Source organism: Ischnura elegans, chromosome 10 (assembly GCF_921293095.1).
Source record: "Ischnura elegans chromosome 10, ioIscEleg1.1, whole genome shotgun sequence".
NCBI lineage: Eukaryota > Metazoa > Arthropoda > Insecta > Odonata > Coenagrionidae > Ischnura > Ischnura elegans.
Window position 1 is genome coordinate 90994740 of NC_060255.1, and position 26221 is coordinate 91020960.

At 36.8% G+C, this 26221-nt stretch overlaps 1 protein-coding gene across 2 annotated transcripts in view; it reads right to left on the reverse strand.

Annotated features, from left to right (window-relative positions):
• Positions 1–1363: 1363 nt before the first annotated feature.
• LOC124167237 (calcium permeable stress-gated cation channel 1) overlaps positions 1364–26221 on the reverse strand; it is a 38868-nt gene continuing 14010 nt past the window's right edge. The window contains exons 7-15 of one of the 2 annotated variants that reach the window (XM_046545110.1): positions 25576–25702; positions 19574–19833; positions 16636–16786; positions 14795–14988; positions 12771–12959; positions 12549–12685; positions 10136–10413; positions 6351–6640; positions 1364–4015 (exon numbers count right to left, since the gene is read on the reverse strand). In XM_046545110.1, the coding sequence (XP_046401066.1) occupies positions 6362–6640; positions 10136–10413; positions 12549–12685; positions 12771–12959; positions 14795–14988; positions 16636–16786; positions 19574–19833; positions 25576–25702 (1615 nt within the window). In that variant the 3' untranslated portion in view covers positions 1364–4015; positions 6351–6361. Of the gene's footprint in view, positions 4016–6350; positions 6641–9732; positions 9855–10135; positions 10414–12548; positions 12686–12770; positions 12960–14794; positions 14989–16635; positions 16787–19573; positions 19834–25575; positions 25703–26221 lie in introns of those variants that run through there. The other variant, XM_046545112.1, reaches the window with a different exon arrangement.

Consider the following 26221-nt stretch of genomic DNA (forward strand, 5'->3'; position numbering starts at 1 on the left):
ATAAGAAAAAAGGTATCCAACTATCGTAATCATTTTAAGTGACTGTTGAATTCAGAGAGCTCACATCACTTTCTCTCGAATCATGGTAAAAATCATGCAATACCGCTCACTTTCTGTAATTATTAAAGAATAAATATTTGTTCACTGATGCGTGCATGTGTGTTTAAACACATAAATATAATGGTTGTAAAGACAGTATGTACTGCCTTTCATTTCCAAAGGATATGGAAAAATGGTGCCTATCACTAAAACCTCTCTGTAGTGAACCTCCATACATCAAATTGCCCAAATTTTGGTCCCTTCCATTACGATGTAAAGAGGTTTTACTGCATATGGTTCAGCGAAGAAAGAGAAACAGTTCTGGACAAAAAGGAATGAGAAATGGGGTCTTCGACTCAAACCTGAAATTGCAGTTCATTTCAACATTTGGTTGATGGAGTATGAGGAATAATGAGAGAATATCCCCCAACAAGCCATTCTCTGACGATTCTGAAATAAGAAAAAAAAACAATTTGCCGACCATTTTTCGTTAAAATTAAACCAAGTAAATTATCCCTCCCAAGAGTGTAAATAATGAGAAACCATGCGAGGTCAATACAAAAGGCCCAAGAGATTCTATTCTTTGAGGAGCATGATATCGCATCAGAAATTTAAGAAACAGAAAATTAGATGGGTACGTACAAAGAATTGACAGAGGAAAAGTGCCTTCAAATCAGATATTCTAAGGAAAATCATAAGGAAAGAAGGTCAAGGAAAATTAAAAAATAATGGGTGTATAATGCAAAACAGAGAACAGCGGAAAATGATAGAAAAGAATGGAAAGAAGTTAAGAAGCATAATGGACTACAATACCGAAGATATTGTATCCTAGTCATGAACTTGGAGAAATTAAATTTGAATATGGATTATTCAAATACATATGACTTCAAGCAATATCAAGCCTATTGCAGCTAATACTGCAAAAGGATCCCTAATCAAAGCCATCCTCCCGGAGATAAAAGTTAGTTGCCGGCCTCGGTGGCGGTGGGGTAACGTTCTCGCCTGCCAAACAAGAGGTCGCGGGTTCGAGTCCCGCCTGGGTAGGTTTCCCCGGTCCAGGGCATGGTCGTTTGTGTACGTTTACTTGTTACATTTGTTCAACACCCTGGTGTAAAATGGCCTATAAGAGCTGTATCCGGTGGCTTGAGAATAAAATAAAATAAAAAAAAATTAGTGATAGCTAATGAGGAAGGAGTACATCTAACATGAGAGACATTTCATCTAGAAGAAAAAATAACAGTGGTTGACTGTAGCTAATAAGTATTTCCAGGTTTTTCACCAACAACAAAAATTTTATAAAACAATCATTAATCCACTCAAATAGTTTGCTTTTTTCCCAGTTTATTTTGCATAAAGTTTTATAAGCAAATACATCAAGAACAGTAAAATATATAAATAGATATTTATTAAATATAAACACAATCCTGATCAACAAGATGGTATAACCAATAAATTTTCATAATTTTTAAACCATAGAATATATTAATAAGCATTCTGAAAGATATAAAATAAAGTTTCACAGGAAATAATTCATGTCTAAGCTCACAAACAGCTCCCATTCACAGTGTGTAATGTATTGATCAACTCAAAAGTAATGGATATCCAAATACGTAATTAACATTAGTTTAAAAATATGTTGTTCATGACCACCAAAGCATGCTGATAAATCAGTTAAAATCTCAAATCTGGTAAATATTTTCACCACAAAAAAATTCATGCATGTAAGCTATTTTTCCACATGTAGTTAAATGTTTATTATTATACAATTAAATACTCTTACCTTGATCAACTAAAAATTAATATAAATAAGGGTCTAATTGCAATACACCCTAACCTGAGAGCATTAGGATTTACCATTTAACAAAAATTATGAAGGTGGGCTATGCTTGTAACTCTCAAAGAAAACCTTACTGCTAAATGTGAGGTGTTCAACCATCAGTTTCACCTTCCAAGAGCAAGTTCTGTGAGTGAATTTTGGTTATTCAATCTTTCACGTAAATTTATCATGGTAGAAAGTAAGTGTAGATAGCAAATATAATCTACACCACAAAAATTAAAAATCTGTAATATACTTACATTATGTTAAGTTCAAAAAATAATTTATTTCATGCAAAGCATTCTTATTCTCAAAAATATTCCACTGATGATTGCCTCCTGACAAGAAAGGAACTAAAAACCACAAAGCTAAGCATTTCAAATTCAAAGTATCTTTGAAATGGACATTGGTGTGTCTTATCCCACAACTACATACATATTATACATACAATGTTGCCTTAGATTTCCAATATATATGTTTACATATATTTAGTAATAGAAATTTACAAAATGGAATTCCTTTTTGGTATTTACATAAATATACATCAAGATGATGTTTCTTGGGAAGAAAAAAATACTGATTGCACTTCTTTCTTCAAAAGCCACTGGCAATAGTACTGGATACCAAATCCCTTTAATTAGATTTCTGACAGTTGTAGCGAACACCATTAATACTTAGATTTTGTTCTCTATTAAAGCTTCATAAATACACATAAAAATTGAAAGCCATAAAAATACCCCTGCCACCAATCAGAAAGACCCAATGTTTCATCACATTTTCAAGGGGCAAATTTAATAAACCAGCCTTCAAAAGAGCACCATTATCCATGAAATGTCAACCATCATTGCATTGCTAATTTCAATTTCATACCCCTCATTGTCTTCAAAACCATCACAAACAAAGGCTCTTACTCTCAAATCTGATACATAATATGCGCACACAAAAAGTAGGTTCTTGTTTAACACCATATGCCTTTCATTAACTGCATTAAAATGTAAGGTATAAGCAATTCAATTACATCTTATTAGGATGGAAGAACCTAGCACATTAACAAAGAATACAATTTTAATCAATGCACCTCATAAATTGATCCTGAGAGGACAGGTAAAAAATAAGGCAATTTAGGACTAGTGAAATGTAAAAATGTAAATGCATTTACCTGAATAAATGGTAAACTTGATCCAATGAGTTTTTAAATTTTTTGAGATGTTTTGCTGATGATAACAGATATTCCATTTATATTATTACCAATACAAAGATATATTAAGGAAAGGAATGGATGGGATCTTAAGGATAAGGAAACAAACGCGAATTTTCTTTTATGAATATGAAAGCATACTCATGATTTGATCAACAATGAATATAAAATATTTGATCACGAAAGTTGTAAAAGAATATTTTTTAAAAGTATTCTTTAACCTGCAATGCAACTGTACATATGAAAACAAATGTTGACATAAAAATAAGTGTAACATCTCCAGATTTACATGGAAACAGGAGCAAGTTTCTCAGCATGTACCATAAATCGCCACATCCTACTTGGTAGGTTTTTTAACTGACCCTTATTGTTTCTCAAAATATGTATACAAATTTCAAAAATTAAAGGTTATGTATTTCCAAATAAAAGTAAGAAATTTAGCAAAAATAGCCTCATCGATTGCACACGAAATAAAATATCATGGTAAAAATTAGAAGGGGACAAATTCAACGAAATAACAGATGCTCACATTATGTATTCCGCTCAGATAAAAAGAATTACCAATACTTATACACAAAGGGTGCACGAATTAATGCATAGTATATTTATAATACGCTGCCACGACTCATTACCTCCCTCTAGCCTGTGAGCTACAAATTTGGTGTTACAAAAGAAAATTATGGAATGCAAAAAGGGATGCAATTCACAAATTGGTTTCTTAAAGACTAGGCACCAATCTCGTTATACACCTCACTGGAAACAGTTACCAAATGACTAGATTAAATTCCACGTACATAATTGTGCGCAAGGAATCATTAGAATCAATTACACAGGTTTAAGTTCCTGAAACCAATTTGAAATAAAATAATAATGGAAGTAATACCATGATAGTAACCATATCCTCACATTTAAGACAGCCAACAATGGATAGGAAGATAAGAATGCCTCTTCAAGCCATAAATCTGAAATAAACAAAGATCCAAGGATTATAAAAACTATTAATATAGCATGTAATTCTTCTAAGCCTATTTTTGAGGATTTTAAATGAATACCACTACCATTTACATAAATTCACATAGCTGAAGATGCATAAAATTTCAAGATGGAAAAATGGAATACGTACATGAAATATTGTAAACCTCACAGGTAAAAGAAAAAAATCCATGCAAAGTATGAACAAAAGCAAAATTGGTCAAGAAACATAAAATGAATGTCCAATTTTTACAATGATCACATGAAGATACATGGGACTGAGGAGTGTCGCGGGAATCAAGAAACACGTGGCGTGGCTGGTGGCAAGGAGGCAGACCCCTTTGAGGCAGCGTTTTGGCCGGAAGGAAACGAGATACAACAGAGCAGTTGCAATTTTTGCCCTAAGGGCTCTAAAATATTATGTTTACTTTACAAACATTTTATCCAGGTCGAAAAACTCAACAATTTCAATAACTTCATTCAGGTGCCTCCGGATCCTATCAGGCAGGTGCCCATCCCACGTCGCACGAACCTGGAACTATTTAAAAATTTTATTCTCACCAATTCGCACATTTTGAGACCAAGAATTCTTTAATCAGATCATTTTTGAAAATTAAGCACAGGCCTAATGTGACAATTACTCCCAAAAAGCTTGAAGTTACCCATGATAGTGGTGCATTACATTCCAAAAAAGGTTGGAATAGCTGCATACATTTTCACAGTCCTGATATGATTTATGAACCCCTATCTCTGTTATTCCCTTAAATTGATTTTAACTCACTCTCTCTTTCCCAAATAAGGCTACGGGTATTGAGTTATTGTATGAGTTTAAGTGTCAGCCTCCCAATCTGCGAGTGTGGGTATATATCCTTGGAGTGGTATACATTTTTTGAGATTGCCTGATCCCTGATTGAGTGCCCTACAGAAGGCACTTCAAGTACAGTACTCCTTCCCTAGGATGGGACATTAAGCCATGGTCCCCTAGTCACCTTTCACTAACAAGGGGATACCACGACACTTGCTCCGCCTTTCTCAATGCCGTAATATATTTAAATACCTAAACACCATTATGATGATAAAAAAATAGTCTCATGTCTATGCTTGTCACAATTAAAATTAATGAAAAAGTTGACGCCGTATGATCACAATGAAGACAACAAAAAATACAGCCATCACGAAGCCCCGAACCCTGTTCCCCTGGGTGGTAGCCTTAAACGCTTCCACTACCCCACTTGATCTGTCTGCTGAGTGGTACGATATCATGGAACTATACGCGGCTTGTGAAAAGTACCGCATGAAAATTAATTAATTACAGCCAAACTAAGGCCCAATCAACGTAACCACTACTAGTTCAGGGATACGTTCACCATTCCTAAGGCCATAAAAAATACGGCATTGAAAAAGGCGGAGCAAGTTTCGTGGTCTCCCCTTGTAAGAGTAGGCCAATGTTAACACTGTAAGAGGCGGCTGTCGTCTTCCTTACCTCATTTCCTTTCCCATCCAAACTCAGCGATAACTCCTTTCCTTTCGGCTCCCACGATTTCCCACCACCCAACCCTGACAGGAAGTGATCGCATGGCCACGTAAGGTAAGACATCTTTCTTAAGAACGTGAGCCTGCTACGCACCGGAGAATAATAGAAAAACGCTCACCAGAGGGAGACGACAGTTCGCTGGGCAGTCGGCGAGTGTACACGAATTAAGGAAGATTAAAGAGTGATTGTTGACGACATGAGTTCTTTCCTTTTTCTGCGCGATTTTCCCGGTCAATCCCCGGGCGACGATGACGAGAGGGCCTTAGCGACTTACAACACCAGGTTTCTCTCCAACCTTCCTTCCCTCAAGGTACAACTGACCTCAGCTGTTGGTTGCTTCCTCTAAATACCATACTCTAAGTGATTTATGAATGACCCATTGCCGTAAACTAGGACTTACAAGGAGACATCGCGAAAGTAATCTTTGGGATCTGGACGCGGATGTTATTTTCTTAAACTATATAGGTAAGGTAGAAAAAGTGTCATGGCATTCTTCCACATAGGCCCAGGTTCGAGAGATATTCTCATGTAAAGATTTCCCGCACTATGACTTCCCTTGAGTAATCGCCACCTCTCAACTACAGCGGTGTCGGCGTGGTCTAGGGCGCTGGTTCAGTGACTCCTATTGTGTGCGTCCAGAATTCGAGTCCCAGAATCATCATCTCTCGAACAGAATACTATGACTCTTTTTCTACCTTACCTATATAATTTCAGAAAATAACATTCACATCCAGATCCCGAACATCACTTTTGCGATGCCTCCTAGTTTGCACAAATTGACCATACATTACCTTCAAATAGACTATGCTTCCGAGCTTCCAGCATCATAATCTTGGTATAAAAGCTTTTTTGGTTGGCCTGTCACCACTGCTTCACCATTCCTTGACTCATGGGTACCATAGCCACTACCTGCAGCTGATGGTGACTCAGGATGACTCACAGGATGTGACGGAGACGATGAGAGGAGTACTTCAGGAACGAACTGCTGGCTGGATGAACGGCCCACAGTACCATGGCTTGGGGATCTGGGCATATCTCGCCTGGGTGATCCGACCTCTGAATCACTATGGAATGTCCTTGACTGCAATCAAAAGTTTTCGCAGCATTTTAGTACACTCAGGACATTTTGTATGCATGCATTCAGAAACAACAACAAAAAATATTTTAATTGGAACTAAAACAAACATTATGAAATTTACACTCCTCACAGCTCAACCTTAGCGGTGGTAAGGTGAAGTTCTTGCTAATTCCAGAGGCTGTGGGCCTGATTTTCTTCCAGGATGACTTTTTCTCCATCCAGGGCTAGGACATATGATTATGTACACCAAATTTAAGGTAAGAGAGAACTTCATGGCATTAATTTCACTTGGCAAATGAACACAACATAATTATTATTATGGAGCAGATTCTCATAACCACGTAACTGCGATGGAATGATGCATGACATTGTGATAGCAAACTCGGTATCATGCTTCGTAAGTATGCATCAAATCTAAGCATGGATATCGAAACTAAAATTCCAGACAATGAGCCATGAAGTTGTGTCCAATTTCTCAAACATTCTGAACCCATCCTGACTCAGGATTTTTAATGCCCATTGAAACGACTCATTTTCATAATTCTTCCCAATATATAGTCCCTTGTCAGGACAGTTTGTTTCAACTGCTGTAAAGGAAATTCGTGCCCGATTCATTAATTTGAACATTCGCCACCATGCCGTGTTGGTATACAGGATCTACACTTGCCTCTCAAGAGCTCAAGTATTAGAGGTGACAAAAATTTTTCCACAGGGTGATTTCATAATGTTTGTATGGCTCTTTCTAGAATTATGTCGAATGACTATCTTGAAGATAATATACTACTATATAAGCCACCCCTCCACCATCTCCATTGAGTCTGTACTTAAAGTGCTCACATAAAACCATCTATCCCGAACAAAGTACAAGATATTCATTTCTGCAATACTAATGCTACAAATATACACACAGTTATTAAAACAAGGTGCGTCACTGGCAATTGTCAAGGGGTCTACTCTTGCTCCGCAAATTTAAAGGTAAAAAAGGGAAGTCACCAGTATCTTGTGAGTTGTGATTCTTCATGATAAAAACAATGGAACACATACTTGATATTGCTGGTAAAGAGTTATCAGGTGTTTTACTAGGAATGAGAATTGACATCTAGTACTCCACAATGTTCGAAATTGAAAATATGTACAGTCATTACAGAGTCAATGAACAGGAACACATTCACAGAGCTTTTCTGCCACCTAAAGAACAATGTAATCGAAATACAAGGACATTTAAACAAAATAAAATTAACCCAAATTACTTTAGTCTTCAATAAAAAGGAGATCTTATTTTCCATCCATGTGTATATTTATGTTACCACTAAGACCATCAAATGTGATTGTATGCAAATTGAATAATAAAAATATACTGAAAGAAAAAGGATCACTGAAGGGGAATGCAGCACTAGAGATAAAACATGACAACCATAGAGTTAGAATGTGAAAATTTAACCGCAGAAGGAGCAAGATGGGGCACAATTTCTCCATGTGACTAGATAATGAAAACGTATGGAGAATTGAAGAATGCGAGAAGATAAATGGATGGGCTGTAATCACTCTAGGAGTCTCGCGTGTTCTTTCATTTTATGATTCATGTATTTTCAAGGTCCGAGGAAAATGGAAGGTGCTGTAAGAGTCTCCTCCGTCTTCCTTAGGCCATCTGGGCCCTTTGGCTGTGGGACCCCTTGCATTGACCTCAAAATTTTTATGAATTGTTGTATCCATTCAGGTTAAATTTCATTCAAAAAGGGGACCCTGGAACAAGCCAACTGCTCTGCATGTGATGAATAAGCTTAAACATCTTGTTTCCCCACTCAAGGAAACAAATTGCATACGGTACATTCGTGATTATCCAGGCTAATGATGGGGAGGGATGGCTCGAATAATCAGAAAACATGGATAACCCAAACTTTCACTTAAATGTCTTGCAATGTTCATAATTTACCTAAAACAAACAATACATTATCATTTACGCATTTATTCTGTTATTTTAGAGTGCTTCCCGGAGTCAATGAGAGCTTTCTTCGCCAGTTTTCGATCTTTTCAGTGGTGATAACATGGTTGTACTCTTATTGTTAATGCTCCATGTAAGGCCTGGTTTCGAAAACCACACATCGGTGACTGTGTTATCACGGATACAGAAAAGTGGTTAACACGAATGCTTCAAAACCACTGCTCGGCGTCGGAAACTACATTGTCAGGCACCACGCCACGTAGTTGCGTCTTGCACAAGTTGCCCGGTTTGCAACCGCTGTGGGTGGTGTATCCGTGATCACGGAGCGTGGTCTCGCACTGGGAGGCTCGGAAAATAGGAACATGGTGAATGCAGCTAGTGTGCGATCGCTCCCGTGCGATACGAAGGGGATTCCAACGGAAACGATTAGCCCAGTGTATCTTCGCATTAATGCAGTAATTCCGATGATTCTGTGTCCGATTTTTTTTTTAAATAAAGATCACGGAAAAAATTGAGCGATAGTGAAAACAATGCAAGGATAATCCGCAACCCCGATAAACCGCAGCCGGATAATCGGGAGTCTGCTGTATTGCTCGATTACCATTAGTCAATAACTTACCATACCTTTAAAGGGACTAAAATGCTTTCAATCAATTGAGGACTAAATTTACTGCGTAAATACCTTCAAAAATATTGATTTCATGAACAAGAATATCTTCTGTACATCTCATCCTCATGACTTCCAGCCACCACTTGACCACCTTTGAAATTCTTAATTCACATTTTTGGGCAAAAATGTTACGCAGAAATAATGACTAGATAATTTGGGTACATATGCTAGTATTATTAAAAGCATACATTTAAATCTGAGCCATTAGAGTTTTACACCGGATTCAAAAGATACTTCAATGCTTGAGTAGTATTGAACTTGTTGCATTTAAGTGACATGCTTGAGATGCCAACTGTGCAAAAAAAGCACAGGGAAAAAACATTTTAAGCCTCTAACACAACACATGAAATTCCTAGCAAAAAAAATGACAAATAAGAATTATTAATATAATCACCATCACAGGTTGACAATCCTAAGATTGGAATATGAAGCTCTCAATTTTTTAATGTATATGTAAAGAAATCTTTGAAGGGAGTGAGACAGTTAATTATCTATTTTATTTTATTAACTTCAATTCACACGTTATTTTTTATTAACAGGTTTGATTTATACTTTTGTTCAATGAATTTGGCTGGTCCAGTATTATCTTCATCAATTACTGGTACCTGTAATGCAAAATTTCTTTAAAGCAATTTCGAATTTCAAGCTCCACCAGTTTCTGACAAATTCAAGTGATGGAATTGACAAAAATATTAAAGCTTAAAGAGCAATAAAGAGAAAAAGCATTGAATTAAAATATTCCCCTTCGGCTTATTTATAGAGACACAGGAACCAAAGAGCAATGAGGACTAGGGCAAATGTGACTGGTTTCCAAGGAAAATGAATTAAGGACATAAAAAAATGATGAAACAATGTAAAAAAGAGATGATACTGATGAGGAACGTACCTGGTATGAGATAGGACTTATTCCCTTGCAACAGTTTAAGAAGATGTGAGCTATAAGCGTGATGATTGTCAGCACTAGTCCAGCGAGGGCAAATATTGTGATGTCATTAAGACCTCGGAGAGCAGACAAGGTAGTGAAACTTATTTGAAGCATTACAATGGAGATGATCACAGCATTTATTGCAGAGGCATGGATCTGCTTGTTGATTTTCGATGGTCCATACACAAAATAGATATTGTGTTTATCAACAAAATGTTTCATCACCATGTACAGCAACCCTGAGAGAAATAAATAAGAGAGATAAAAAATCAGAGACTCGCAGACAAATGCAAATTCATTCCAATAACCATAACCATGGTCAGTTATGGCAAAGTTATTTGGAGAAATATGCTATCAGTTATTTTCATAGTCTTTGATGGAATTATTCCCAACAAAATCATCCTGTTAGAGCAGGTGTTCCCAAACTGGGGGGCACGCACCCTGGGGGGGCGTGGAGAAAGTCCAGGGGGGGTGTGACACCCAAATGAAATAAATAAAAAAATTACAAAAATAATTTCCTCAGATCTTTGAAATAAAGTCTTCCTAAGTTTTCATAATTGTTTTTGTAAAGTTTCAATAAAGTTGTAAACTTTATCAAAGAAGGTTACAGTACTGGTTAAAGTACTTAAAAGTTTACCCCAGTGTTTCAGAGAAAGCTGTTCGGATGTACTTGCCTTTTTCAAAAACATACATGTGCGAAAAAGCGTTTTCAACTCTTGTGGCGATCAAAACCAAGTACCGCAACGAACTTGATGTCGAAAGTGACCTACGCTGTGCTTTGTCTGAAACTCAACCCAGGATCTGTCAACTTATCAACATGCAAGCGCACCCATCTCACTAAATTACATTTTATGTTTTGTTTTTGTAAGTAGGTAGGTCTATTGTTTCACCTTCCTTAAATTGAAAATGTATCTGTGTTACAATGTTAAATTTTGTATCAGTAATTATATTCGTTTTTCATGTAATACTTGTTTTTATTTTCATCATACGTACAATTATTGAATCTTTCCATTCTGTGTTACTGCATTCAACAGTGAACAAAAAAATCTACCTACTCACCGTATCAAGTAGGCACATACTTGTACGAGTACAAGTACTTGTGCAAGTAGGAGTTGGTATGTACGGCACCGTGGAAATAGGGTATTGCAAAATTGAAAGCTGATCTGTGTAGCAGGGGGGGGGGGGGGCGTGGTACAAAAAAGTTTGGGAACCCCTGTGTTAGAACATATGAGTATAAATTTTTTCAATCAGTCATGGCTCTGGTAGTCCCTAGCGGGGAATTAATAATCCGTTTAACTACCATAGGAGGGTATTCTGGTGAAGTTTTCATTTGACAAGTAGTGCCAAATTTTAATGGTATTGGAAACCTTAATTTTAACTGTTGATATATCAAGGCGTTGTATTAACCCCTGGCACTGAAATGATAAGTCTAGCTCGTCAAGAACTACTGATGCCAAATCGCACAATGATGAGTGTAGCTCATCATTAGAATTTCATAATCTTAGCACTATTTAGGGGAAAAATATAAACATTTTGAAAGTTTACCAATGTTCAAACATTCATAATGTACACAAAGAACTTGCATGTCATGAAATATGATGCACTGGAAGTAATAAAATTATTTTATACAAGTAGCTGTGTTCTCAATGTATTTAACTGGATACTTTACAATATGAAATAATAATCACTTTCTATTTCACTGTTCTACGTTGCTTACAAACAAGGCCGTAGCCAGGGGAGGGATCAAGGGGGATTGATCCCCCCATCCGAAATGAAAAAAATTAAATAAATACTTCATGCTCGCTTGGTGCTCACACGACGATATTATATAGCGGCGCAGGGACATCTAATGGTCCAATGCGACTTAAGTCAATAATTATCTAAGCGAATTTGTAGATGCAGTGTGTGTAAATGTTGTGCAGAGTGTGAAATAATAGTGCTGTGAATTAGTAGAGAGGTGACTTATGAGCCTCCTGAGGGACCGCAGAATTGACATCGACACCGAGGAGTTAATTCATTTGGTCGCTGCAAAAAAAAACTAGAAGGCTAAATTCAATTTTATAATAATATTTTTATATTTTCCTTTAAGGGTTTATAATAAATATGTATATTTAACCGTATACGCTATTTTATTTATCTTATAAAAATAATTTTATGCTTTTCTACTATTCCATATTTTCTGGCTTTGGCCTTGCTTACAAACAACAAAACATCATTTCATTAAGTACCATTTCATTTAAAAAGAACCACAGAAAAAATAAATAATGGATAAGAACACAATATTCAGAAACTAAATTGAAGTGGAAGGGGTTAATAAGAGCTAATGTTAAATACTCAAAAAAAATACAATTAGACTCAGCGAAATGAATCTCACCAAATGGAGTGATGAGGGGACATGACAAACTGTACATGATGGTCATGGCAAATATTAGAAGCATCCACGCATACTGAACTCCATATGGAAATCCCCAGAGTATGTCCTTCTTCACGCTGGCCGTTTCAGCTTGAGACCTTTAAAAGATAAACAAGTGAAACAAGAGCATGTATCATCATTTCATAAACAGAGATCGAGTCCACTATGATTGCAGATGCATACCTTGCAAGAGACAGCCGTGTTGCATACACAAACAGTTCTGGGAAGCGTATCAACTCAAGGCCAGTTCCAATCAAGGAAGAAGTGATCACATAGTTAACAAAAAATGCACCTTTGTCAGGAAGGAAGAGGCACTTCCAGCGATCCGCTTGACTAGTCGGATGAACAGCCCATATCAAAAAGGCCTGAGCACTGCGATGAGGAGCATGGAGAAACAAAAGAAAGGGAACAGACAAAAATGAATACATTTGTAACATCGAATATCCTGTCCTACAACAAAATCTATTTCTTCTAATTGGTAAAACCGAATCACTTTCCAAAAGAGCTTCCACCCCTCTTCAATAATCCCCCTTCCCATCTAAACAAAACCTTGGCAACACAACATTCACAAGTTACATGTCTTCATACGCAACCTCTCCAATGCATCAAACACATTAGAATAAAAGAGCTTGTAGTTAGACGTTACACGTCCATGACTATGTTCAGGCTATGCTTATCATCCGCATGCAGTTCATTGTTTTTTATACCCATGTGAGTGAATCCATTCCTTATTGAAAGGTTCTGATAAAAAAAATGAGCTGTCCCTCACTCTGACAGTGTTGGCAGAGCAGCTTGGTGGGTGGTGTAACCAACCGTCACAGAACCAGACAAAACACCTGTCAATAGGGACCTATGATACCCGATGGCAATTGGGCCCAAGATATTATTAAGTGGTGTTTTCCTGCGAGCATTGGGCTTTTTTTCTTGAGGCTCTCACCCAATCTTCGATTCTAAAAGAGCTACTCCCGAAAGATGGACTTCTTGAAGACCACCGCTACCTCCGCAACCAAAGTAATAACAAACCCAAACTCCCTACCTTCCCTTTTCTCTCGAGGCTGGTTGCTTTCCTTGAGCCGGTGACAATTCTGGGGGAAAATCATTAACGACCGTTCTTTTTAGTGAATAAATTATATGTTTATCAATCAGTTTTTATTTCTACCTTTTAAACACCACAGCACTCCCTGGGCCTGCATGTACATTTCAAAATAAATGAGCAACATCTCTCATCAACTCATGAAAAGTGGGGAGCAAATTGAATGTTTTCTTATTATATGCTTAAGAGAAAATTGCTGAATGGGTAAAATTGCTTTATGTCACTAATAATCTTTCCCTTCCATCAACCTAATTCTTTTAGTGAATAGAGATTTTGGGTCTCAAATAATTACTGACTGCCAATATACTCTAATCTAGCCCACCAATGTTCAATAGGCAAGTTAATCTGAAAATGATTAAATACATACAATAGGGTAGTTTCCTTCATCAAAGAAAACGAAAGGCATTGATTGAGATTCATTACCCACCATTAGTGTATTCATAATATACAAATTATTTGGTTTTAGAAATCCCAGTTCAGACGAATGGTAATGGTAAATTTTAATCGTATTTGAAAAAGGCCAGATTGGCGCCCATGCGATGCCACACCACGTGACGTCACAGGGACCTAGTTTCTACAAGAGTAGAAAGGAGTTTTACATCGTCTGAGATTACCAATGCATATAATCATATGCATATAATGCATCCAATGCATGAGGCATAGAGCTCAGGGAAACATATCTTAATAATCACCTATTAAAACAGCCTAAGGTCGGAAAGTTTCCTTCGTTTGATAGGGTATTAATAATCCTTATTTAAGACAAGTGCTACCTGCTAGCAGGGTACTCTGCTACCTGATAGCATCCTACGTCGTATCAGCGCTCAAAGCCTCGTCCCAAGGTCACCTCACTTGGCGGCAGTGGGAACCAGAGCAATGTCACACAGGGTTTTCTCAGCATTCATACTTAGCCATAGCGTTTTCGCGTGCTTGAAAATTTTCATTTTCATTTAATCGCGAAAAATAGATATCGTCATTTAAAAATCTAAAAGTGTGAAATATGCAATCCAGGAGTGATAAAATTTCAGTTTAGGCAATAAAAAGATAATAGGAAACCACCCTATTTGGTATCATGCAGCACTGAGTCACTCCCATGGAGATAAACAAATATACCAACCTCGTGAGACCAAGTGAAGGCAGGATGAGGACCATGAAGAGGAGGAAAATGAAGCATTTCCTCATGATGGTGTGGTTCTGCCTGGACTTAGTCCAGTGAGACATCCACTGATCAGAGTATGAGACGAGAGCTGGAAGGAGAGCAGCAACTGTCCACAGCAGCAGGGTAGGAAGAGACTCGGACAGGATGGGATTCTGAAAATCACCACAGAGAAAAATATTGTCAAAGGTTTGAAGAATGATCGCAGGCTTTCCCGGCGTACAGAATTGGGGATGGTTACTCGGGATTTCCACCGGGTCAGGTTCTCCAACTCCATCTCGGCCGACGTTTCGATGAACGAGTTATCCATGATCATCAGGGCATGACGATGGACAACTCATACACTTCGGCCAAGCTGGAGTTGGAGAATCTGACCCGGTGGAAATGCCAAGGAACCATCCACCATCAAAGGTTTGACTCTGGCTTATGGATAGGCATAAGTTGGTATTTCAGTTTCTCTCCTGCATTTTATTTATAATAAAGACATGTTTTGTAAACATTCAAGTTTTCTTCCTCTTAGGTCAATATTCCAAGATAGATTCTTATACAGTGAAACCCCGGCTTACAGACACCTCTGACTACAGGACAGTTTTTAATTCTGCAATGGAAGGATAGTCATTTGCATTAGGATGGAAACTCTTCTTAAAGGATTCTCCAACTTACAGACAGGAACCTATTAGGGAATATTTTTTCTTTTTGATATCAATGGATGGATTTCTGACCCATCTTGGTGAACTGGAATTTTTTTCTCCCGAAGTGGAAATAATGAATAGCTAGGGGAAATAGAATATGTACACCGGAAGCTGACTTTTACGATATGAAGGAGGAAACCCTCTTACCACCGTGATCACTTTATTTTCATCACTTATTCAAAACTCATAAACAGATGAGTAACTTAAGGACTTCATCTTATGAAGCTAAAATTCTCACCAGTAACTCACTCAAAATTGAAAGCCATTAAATTTGTATTATCAACTTTCTAATTAGTTTTCCAGGTTTGAAATTTCGCATATTAGTACTTCTTCCAGAAGCATTCAATTACTATTGAAGAATACTGGGACTGAAAAATCAAATTTAAAAAAATAGATTTTTCCAAATATATCCTAACTTAACGAGACATTTTCCTGGACCATTACTGTCCATAGGTGAGAGGTTTCACCGCATATGGTCCATCATCACGAAATATAGTCAATATAGTCGGCGATGGCATGAAAGAGCATACACTCATCCTAGTGACTGCCCTTGACAACTTCAGACATGATTTACACTTCTTTGACTGTAAAACATCTCTTTTTCGCATCATTTATCGCATGCAAAGAGTAAAATGAGAATGTGTGTTGGGGGTTGCCTACCCACAAAACTGCTTTTGAGAACACGATTAAAGGGTCATTTTCTCGATAATTAGAAGGAATAAAGCTGACGTATTTGGTCTAAAATATCAAGGAAAGACCAATGTCATAAACCAATGGAAAAATTGAGAGCTTGCTAAAACAAAATTTTAATTATTTACGTTTTTCGTTAAAAATTTCGAAATTTCAAGACAAAATGGCAAACAGAAGATATTGACCGATTTCGAAAAAAATCATATCTATAATGCCCACCCGAGTACACAACTTTTGCTGGGTATTACGATTCGCTCCTAAAAAACGTGGCAGAACGAGACACCCTAATGTACACTTACATGAGAGAATGAAAAATATAAAAAATCCTTATCAACAGTCTACACTCTCATATAAATAAGAGAGTAAATAAATATGTATATATTGAATACTTTATTCAACAGCAAACCAGCCATCACTTACCACTTGTCCTATTTCTTTAGAAAAGTTAAAGTGATCCAGTAAGTTGACCACAATGACCGGAGTGGTTAAGAAGAATAGAATAACAAACAAAAACAGGTTGATTGCAAAGGCCTTCAAGTACCAAAGCTTGGGTTCCACAGACAGATTCTCCCTAGAATAAAAAGAAAAACATTCTTGTAAAAAAAATTATGATATTAAGAAGCTAAAACAACTGACTTCATATTGAAGCTTCTAGGAATTAAATACCATTCAGATATATGTATGTATATAAAATAACAATAACCTATCCTGAGAAATTAACACTTCTGAGATTGCTAATTCAAAAATAATTTTTCAGAAATAGAACAAAAAGAAATTCATGACAACTTAACTTTATAGATAAAATTTTGAATTTAACACGAGAAAAATTGGACAATGACATAACACTGATTAAAAATATTTATTCTTCGTTCTTTTTCAGAGAAATTATACATAGTGATACCTCAAGATACGAGTGTAATTCGTTCTGCAACCGTGCTCCTATGTCAATTTTCTCATATCTCACAGCAATATTCCCCATTAATTGAAATGCCATTAACCTGTTCGAGCCTCAAAAATAAAACCCCATTTTTTTTGTTGTGAGTTTTTGAATAAGGAAAATTGGTTTTATAAATTACACATATTGTATAAAAACATAATATAAGAGGATGTAAAGCAAAAAAAAACTCGTTTTACAGAGAGTCTTTGTGTTTTGGTCACTTAAACGCAACTTACAGGCATCCCCCGAGTTACGTATGTCTCGACTTACGTAAATCCGTACTTACGTAAGCGATAACCGTATTTCAAATGATTACGTTAATTTTCGAATGCGAGCGAGAAGAAGTAGATATTCGCTCGTACAACCTATGGTAGAAAAAATATCGAATAGTTATCGAGTCTTTTACGAGCTAAACGTAACAAATTGACCCATTTTTGTCATTCCTCGAAGGAATTTTCATTAATTTCTGTGTAAAATTCGCTTATAAATCCCAAGTCAGCAATCAACGTGAAAATTTGCAGTTCTAGCGATGGAAGTGGTTGCGCTCATTCCTGTACGATATAACTTGTTATACAGCATTCACACCCGAACTCCGACTTTCAACTATTTAAAAATTGTATCCTTAAGTTTGGACATTTCCATCTGTGGAATTAAAAGAAAATGAAGTTCAAGCAGAAATATTTATTGCGGAAAAGAATTGTTTAGTGAATTGTTTAGTACGCACGTAGCGGCATTGAAATTTTGAGTGTTGGCAATGAACGCCGCGAAAAAGTTAAGAAAAAGTTGACACACGATATTAATTGCGTAATTTCTTACATGTTTCTGGCGGAAAATTTTATTAAGCTGCATTTTCTCGTTCTCTCATATTGTGTGCAACTGTAAATGAATATTGCGTCATTGATAGCTTTTCCCCACTAACTTTATTTCACGTTAATGACGGAGTTGGCTGAATAAAAGCTCACTTTCAATTAGCTTCGTGCTTTGGAAATACTCTTCGATGTTTCCAGCGAAGTAAATATTCAAATGATGATATTTTCACGTTATTTTATTGAGATATGAGAGAATGAAAGTATGTTTCCGTGCGTGAAAGATTGAGTGTATGTGCGTGAGAATGTATCTAAGAATATAGTAATTTACTGGTATTTTTGTGTGTGTTATTTGCTCGTAATCCTAGACCGTCCTAGACACTCCTACGTGTATTAACTGTGACAGTGAAACCACCAGATTCATCGATCAACGTAATATATAAAAGGCAGAAGATATAATGATTATAGGTAGGTATACGACGCATTCTTTGGGCCCTTAGATCGCAGTGTAACATAATGAATCAATTTAAGTATTCAGTTTAGTAATGTAGCATTGAGATACCGTACTTTTCCGAATCCACGCGATCGGTCAACTCTGGGAATAATATCACGCATTTAGATTGGCAATGCTCGAGATGCAACTCTCAGACTATATTAATGTTTATCGATTTTGTATCTAATAACGTAAGAATACGCGGTAGCGTTCATGAATATCGCAGTGAATTGAATGAAACTTCATCAAGAATTTACCGCGTATTTCTCCGCAGAGAATTTCACCGCGCCGATCGCAATCTCTGAAGCACTAAGGCAAAGGTTCGACTTACGTAAATTTCGACTTACGCAGAGTCTGCCGGAACGCATCCCTTACGTAACTCGGGGGATGCCTGTACACAACTTACACGCTACTGTATGCAGCCGGCCGTTCCTCATATCTCAAATTTTGCTTGTATTTCAAAGCCAAACTTCGCTTGGTAACACTGTACTTAACTTGCATTCAAATGACTTCGTTCCTTAAGATGACCAATGACAGGTACTATTTTCTAAATGAAAATATTCACCGTCATAATACCAGGAATAGCAACAAATTAAATTTACCATACTACAGGTTATCCACATCTTTTAACAGCTAAAAGAGCATTGGGATGAGAATGTACAATAAATTCCCAGGTAGTGTGGCAGATATGCCTGCTGATAATTTCAAAAATAAAATACTCGATTGGCTTGTTGCAAGACCGTTTTACTCTCTGCAGGAATTTTTTTAAACAAAAATCTAGGGAATGCTGGTCTTTTATTTCTGTAAATTTAATTTGATTCAATTTGACGAAACTATGCAAATGTTCTTGCCTAAAGTGAATAAAAATTATTATTATTATTATTATAATTGCTGTCAATGTGTAATTGAAATTGTATTTGTATTTGTGTAATGTTCTTGTCTCAAATTGCATAAAGCTACAATGCATACTGTTTTAATATATGAAGATGTTTGACATTGCCTATAGCTGTAAAGGCTGAGTGACAATAAAATTATTATTATTATATCAGAACGATCCTCAGCACGAGAAATTTGAAATAAAAAATTATCAGCACTCTAATAAGATTAAAAAATGAGATTCACCAGTAAATGTCTGACGGGGGAGGAGCAAAGTCAACTTTCCACTGATGTGGCTCCAACTGGTGGCTCAATGATGACGAAGGGGGCTGGCCAGCGCACTGGCAGCGAATGTTGTGGTCCTCCCGAATGCGGCTGGCCTCATCTGCAGAAGACATGGTAACAAATGCAATTCCAAGCGGACGACGTAAGGCATAATTCCTCTCCTCATCCACAGTAAGCCTAAGTTTTTGCTCCTCTTCTGAGTAGTAGTCAATGGCATCAACCTAAAAGACAGATCCAAGCAATAAATTTCTCACAGATAAATTTATTTATTTACTTCTTGTTTTCCCAATAACACAAGGGAAAAAATTTTTCAATACAAAGAATAACAATAGGGTGGTTTCCTATTACTTTTTATTGCCTAAATCGAAAGATTATTACTCCTAGAATACATATTTCAGGCTTTTAGATTTTAAAATGACGATATCTATTTTTCCCGGTTAAATGAAAAGTGAAAATTTTCAAGCGCGCAAAAACACGACGGCTAAATAGGAATGATGGGAAAACTCCGTGTGACGTCGTTCTGGTTCCCGCTGCCGCAAGTGGGGCGAGGCTTTGAGCGCTGATACGACGCAGGATGCTAGCGGGTAGAAGGGTACCCTGCTAGCAGGTAGCGCTTGGCTTAAATCAGGATTATTAATACCTTATCAAATGAAGAAAACTTTCCGACCTTAGCCAGTTTTAATAAGCGATTATTAAGACATGTTTCCCTGAGCTCTGTGCCTCATGCATGCATTGGTAATCTCAGACGATGTAAAACTCCTATCTACTTGTATAGAAACTAGGTCCATGTGACGTCATGTGGTGTGGCATCGCATGGGCGCCAATCTGGCCTTTTTCAAATAAGGATAAAAATTGACCCTTGCCATTCGTCTAAACCAGTATTTCTAAAGCCAAATAATTTGTATATTATGAATACACTAATGGTGGGTAACGAATCGCAATCAATGCCTTTCGTTTTCTTTGATGAAGGAAATACCCTATTCCAATGATGATTAAAAAAAACCAATTATGTTACAAAAACATTTTTACGATAGAAATTAAAAAAAAACATAAATATGAAGTATAAATACACTCTTATATTCAACTATTACAATAATCTCCCAAAGAAAATATTAAATAACATACAGAAATGCATTCTTTGCAGGTCATCATAACACATTATTCTTAATTATGATCCTTATCTAGTACGTAAATACATTTTTATCTCAAGATAAATCTAACTATTCACATACAGTGTTGTAAATTACTAATAAACAAATAAATGATTGGTTGGTTCCCCTTTTATTAGCTCCAATTCCTGTTTGGCTCTTGACATTGGTTCTCTGTTTCAGTTCTCATTCAATTTCTCATTTAAATTACATACATAATTTCCATTAATAATTCTTGCTATGATATTATTAAAAATACCTAAAATAATTCATCAAATCTTCTCACCATTGAATTAATCCACAGGGTCACTCTATTTTAAGAATGTAATATAAATTCTGCTTTAAAAAAGTTTTCAAACTGGGTTTTACACAATTAATTCTGGTTAATATTTCTTTTTGGCATTGGCTCTCACTCCAGTTCTTAGAGTCAACTATTTGTGGAGAGATGTTGTGGAACAACATATATATGATCAATGAAGATATCGCAATAGGGTAGTTTCCTTCATCAAAGAAAATGAAATGCATTGATTGCGATTCCTTACCCACCATTAGTGTATTCATAATACACAAATTATTTGGTTTTAGAAATCCCAGTTTAGACGAATGGCAACGGTCACTTTTAACCGCATTTGAAAAAGGCCAGATTGGCGCCCATGCGATTCCACTCCACGTGATGTCCAGGGACCTAGTTTCTATACGAGTAGATAGGAGTTTTACATCGTCTGAGATTACTAATGCATACATGAGGCACATAGCTCAGGGAAACATTTCTTAATAATAATTCGCACGCTTGAAATTTTTCACTTTTCGTTTAATCGCAAATAATAGATATACATAGTCATTCGAAAATCTAAGAGCATGAAATGTGCACTCCAGGAGTAAAAATTAGAGATGTGCGAATAGTATCCGCGAATACTCGAATACCTCGAATAATAGAAAGTATTCGATATTCGAGATCTCGAATAGTTATGCTAAAGGTACCGTCTCGAATACCTCGAATACTTTGAATTTCGCGTCATACACTGTCGCTCGCACGTCGTTGGTAGTTGACTCGGAAAAATGAGAACTCAAGTCGTCTAGTGCATGCAGCGCCGTTTTAGGCAAGCTGACGAAATACATCAAATTCACGGGTTCGAGCGGTGAAAAGAGTTCGACTTGGGGAACCGAAATTGATCGGATGAAAACAATCCGAAAATCCCAGGTGTCCCCTATCAGGAGAACCTCAGTTCCGTGGGATAGCAACATTGGCGCATTTCCCACGATCCGCTATCCCCATCCATTCAGCGTTCGCCCCACCCCCTCAGACGATTTCCTCTTCCCCGAAAACAAAAAAAAGGTCCCGGCTCGTGCAGGGATCGTATTACGAAGACCTCAGCTTTGAAAAAAATATCAAGTTACCGGAAAATAATAGAATTAGAATCGTGTTTCACCCTTCCCTCTTTCTCCCCACTGACCATTTTCCCGCATCCATCTTTTGATAAAATGAGAGGAGGTGTTTGCCGTGTGTCCTTTGTGGCTAATAATGACAGGCACTTATTTTGAATCTTCCCCAGGAGATGAAACTACCATAGGGAGGAACTCAGTGCCGTGGGATAGTGACATTGGCGCATTTCCCACGATCTGCTATCCCCCTCCATTCAGCATTCGCCTCACCCACTCTTGAAGATTTCCTCTTCTCCGAAATCAAACAAAAGATCCCAGCTCGCGCAGGGATTGTATTACAAAAACTTTAGCTTCAAAAAATATCAAGTTACGCGAGAAAAATAAAAACGTGTCTCGCACCCACCCCCTTTTCTCACCCACTGACCTTTTTCTACCTACCTGCTTCGAATTTCCCCCTTTCTCGAGGTCAACTGCTGCATGAGTCATCTACTAGCTCGAAAGGTGTCTAACAATGACTTTCGGCAATTGTTATTACACCTTTATTGGATTGAAATATTAGTAATGTGCGCGTAATTTAAAAAAGAATAAGACCAAACACGACATATTTCTGACTTTATTTAAGCATTTTGCGCAGGAAAATAAATACCGGGAAGAAGAAGAAATACGACGGAGGCGTAATGCTCAAATAGGGTGGTTTCCTATTATTTTTTATTGCCTAAATCGAAATATTAATACTCCTGAAGTACGTATTTAACGCTTTTAGAGTTTTAATAGACGATATCTATTTTTCGCGATTAAATTAAAAGTGAAAATTTTCAAGCGCGCGAAAACGCGACGGCTAAGTATGAATGCCGGGAAAAACTCCGCGTGACGTCGTTCTGGTTCCCGCTCCCGCAAGTGAGGTGACCTTGGGGCGAGGCTCTGAGCGCTATTACGACGCAGGATGCTAGCAGGTAGCCGAGTACTATGCTAGCTGGTAGCGCTTGGCTTAAATAAGGATTATTAATACCTTATCAAACAGACTGTGTGATTATTAAGACATGTTTCCCTGAGCTCTGTGCCTCATGCATGCATTGGTAACCTCAGACGATGTAAAACTCCGATCCTCTCGTGTAGAAACTAGGTCCCTGTGATGTCACGTGGAGTGGCATCGCATAGGCGCCAATCTGGCCTTTTTCAAATGAGGTAAAATTGAACATTGTCATTAGTCTAAACCGGTATTTCTAGAACGAAATAATTTGTATATTATGAATACACTAATGGTGGGTAACGAATCACAATCAATACCTTTCGTTTTCTTTAATGAAGGAAACTACCCTATTGTTTACATAAAATTAAAATATTCCATTAATCAGCTAAATTCCTGTTTGAATCCTTTAAAGGCAATCACAATTACTCGCCAAAATCTTGGGTTTCCTGCTGCATAGGCGACCTAGTCAAGCATTTTCACATTCATCGTTTAGTATTCGAGGTATTCGAAATTCGAGGTATTCGAATATTCGAGCAATGATTTCATATTCGAATTCGATATTCGAATTCGAGAAATCTACTATTCGACCCATCCCTAGTAAAAATCTTTCAATTTAGGCAATAAAAAATAATAGGAAATCACCCTATTCCCACAAATTTTACTATAGTAATAGTCACTGATATTATAAAAAAATTGTGGGCAGTATGATATCTTTGTTGATCATATTTTTCCGGTACTTAGCTCAAACACCAGAGGAACTTGGATAAGAGGGACCCAACCAACCCATACCTCATGGAGAGTGTGGTGGCCCAGTGAGTAGAGCTTTGGGCCATTGACCATAGGGTCCTTGGTTCAAACCCCAGGTGAAACCTAAGGTCAACCCCAAAAAAAAATTATCCAAGTGCAAGGTGGCCCAGGAAAAGGATTTGGCTTCCCAACCCTGAGCATATGACGTTATGAAACGTGTGGCTGAACCTGAGGAGAGGTCTACCCTGACCTATCCAAACCAATATTGAGGTTGAATCACTACGAGAGAGATATGCTACTGTCGGCGTCAAAATGATGTGCTGCTGTGCTTTGCAAATTTATATCTGGACTTCGGTGCATGCCATAATAATGAATAATACTTCATTTTAAAGGAAATTTATTTTCAATTTCAAATTACATATTTTTTGTTTTATGAAAAATTCAAAAATCGAGACACCTGAGTGCAATAAATGACTCCGTGCACCATAAAATTAGCCGTTTTGTCATCTTCATATACTTCGTAACTCACCTAGGAAAAACTATTACGTCTACAATATTCATCTTCCACAATAAGTTGCAAACATTAATGCAGATTAATAAAATGGCCTTTGCGTACTTTTATAACGCATATTTTGCTGTTTAATAATAAAAATGTTCAAACATTATCTAGTCCTACAGTTCACCCCAAAAGAAAAAATAAAACTAATAGAAACACTTCACAATTTATTTGCAATTTTTCTATGTTCCATAATCTGAATGACGAATTGAAAAATAGAAAAATATAGGAATCTTCATTTTTCACACTCTTTCAGAAACGACAATATAACATAATTGATTAACACTATAACTGCCGGAGCGATCATTTTGAATATTTTTTAATTTCAAATGTCTCCTCTTCCTTCCAATGGTTAAATATTGTTGATATTTTATGACTTTTAGTAAATTTTTGTCCTCCAACCACTCGCCAAAAATTTTTATCATTGACTGCATTAATTATGAAATATTTTCTGATATACCTTAAAGTGCCAAAGGTGTATTGGGAAGGCAAGGGAAAAAAGACAACATTTCTAGTGTCAATGAGCCCAAGAAATATACAATATCACTCCCGTTTACCTTCTTGCCTCCATACCTCTACACTCAAAAGTATAAATTTAGGTCAAATACTAACGTCCCATTCGCAAAAAATCTGAAGTACAGTAGACTCCCGATTATCCGGTGCGGTATATACCTGTTGCAGATTGCCTGCCGAGCGTGTCAAGCGTGGTGCCTAACAGTGTAGTTTCCGACATCGAGCAGTGGTTTTGAAGCATTCGTGTAAACCACTTTTCTGTATCGGTGACCACACAGCCACGGATGTGTGGTTTTCGAAACCAGGCCTTACATGGAGCATTAATAATACGAGTGCAACCATGTTATCGACGCTAAAAAGATTGCAAACCGGCGAAGAAAGCTCTCAATGACTCCGGGAAGCACTCTTAAATAATGGAATAACTGCATAAATAATAATATATTGTTTGTTTCACGTAAATTATGAACGTTGCAAGACATTTAAGTGAAAGTTTGTGTTATCTGTGTTTTCCGATTATTCGTGCCGTCTCTCCCCGTCACTAGCCCGGATTATCAAGAGTGTGCTGTAAATTAATATGTATGAAATAATGACAGGTTTTACCCTCAGTGATAAATAAATATAATTAATTAATATGTTGATTACTTACCTTGGGGCAACCAAACATATCACAGCAAAAGCAAATATTTCCACATGCATAAGGTCGCATATCCAGCCTCACTCCTGTGTTCCTCAGGTGATTTTCACAGTATTGCTTGGCCTGATATGCCTTCTCCCTGGAAAATGCACAAAATAAATATTAATGAGGTCACTAACTTGAAGCATTTTAATTTTTCATAGATGTACTGTTAGATCACAAAACAGAAATCATTAACTGTTATTATAAATGACTTTAGGACATTCACTTGTAATTTTTATTAACATCCAATGGCGACTTAAATCGATCAAAATCAGATTTAAAAATAAAAATATTATTAATTCCCAATACAACATTTCATCAACATATATTTAGGTATATATATTTTTTAAATCACGAGATGTGGGTCAATTGACCCACATCTCGTGATTTAAAAAATATATATATATATAATAAGGGGTCGTGAAGCATAAAGTTTGAATCATATATTTAGGTACTTTCTCTTTGTGTAATGATGGTAATTTATTGATACCTGGCTACAATTGTACAATTTTACTAAAAATTAAGTCCTACTCCCTAATTTTCTAATATGGCCACAGATATTACATTAATAGTTTTGTATTACATTCCTGCTGAGTAGGACAGTCAATGTGCCACA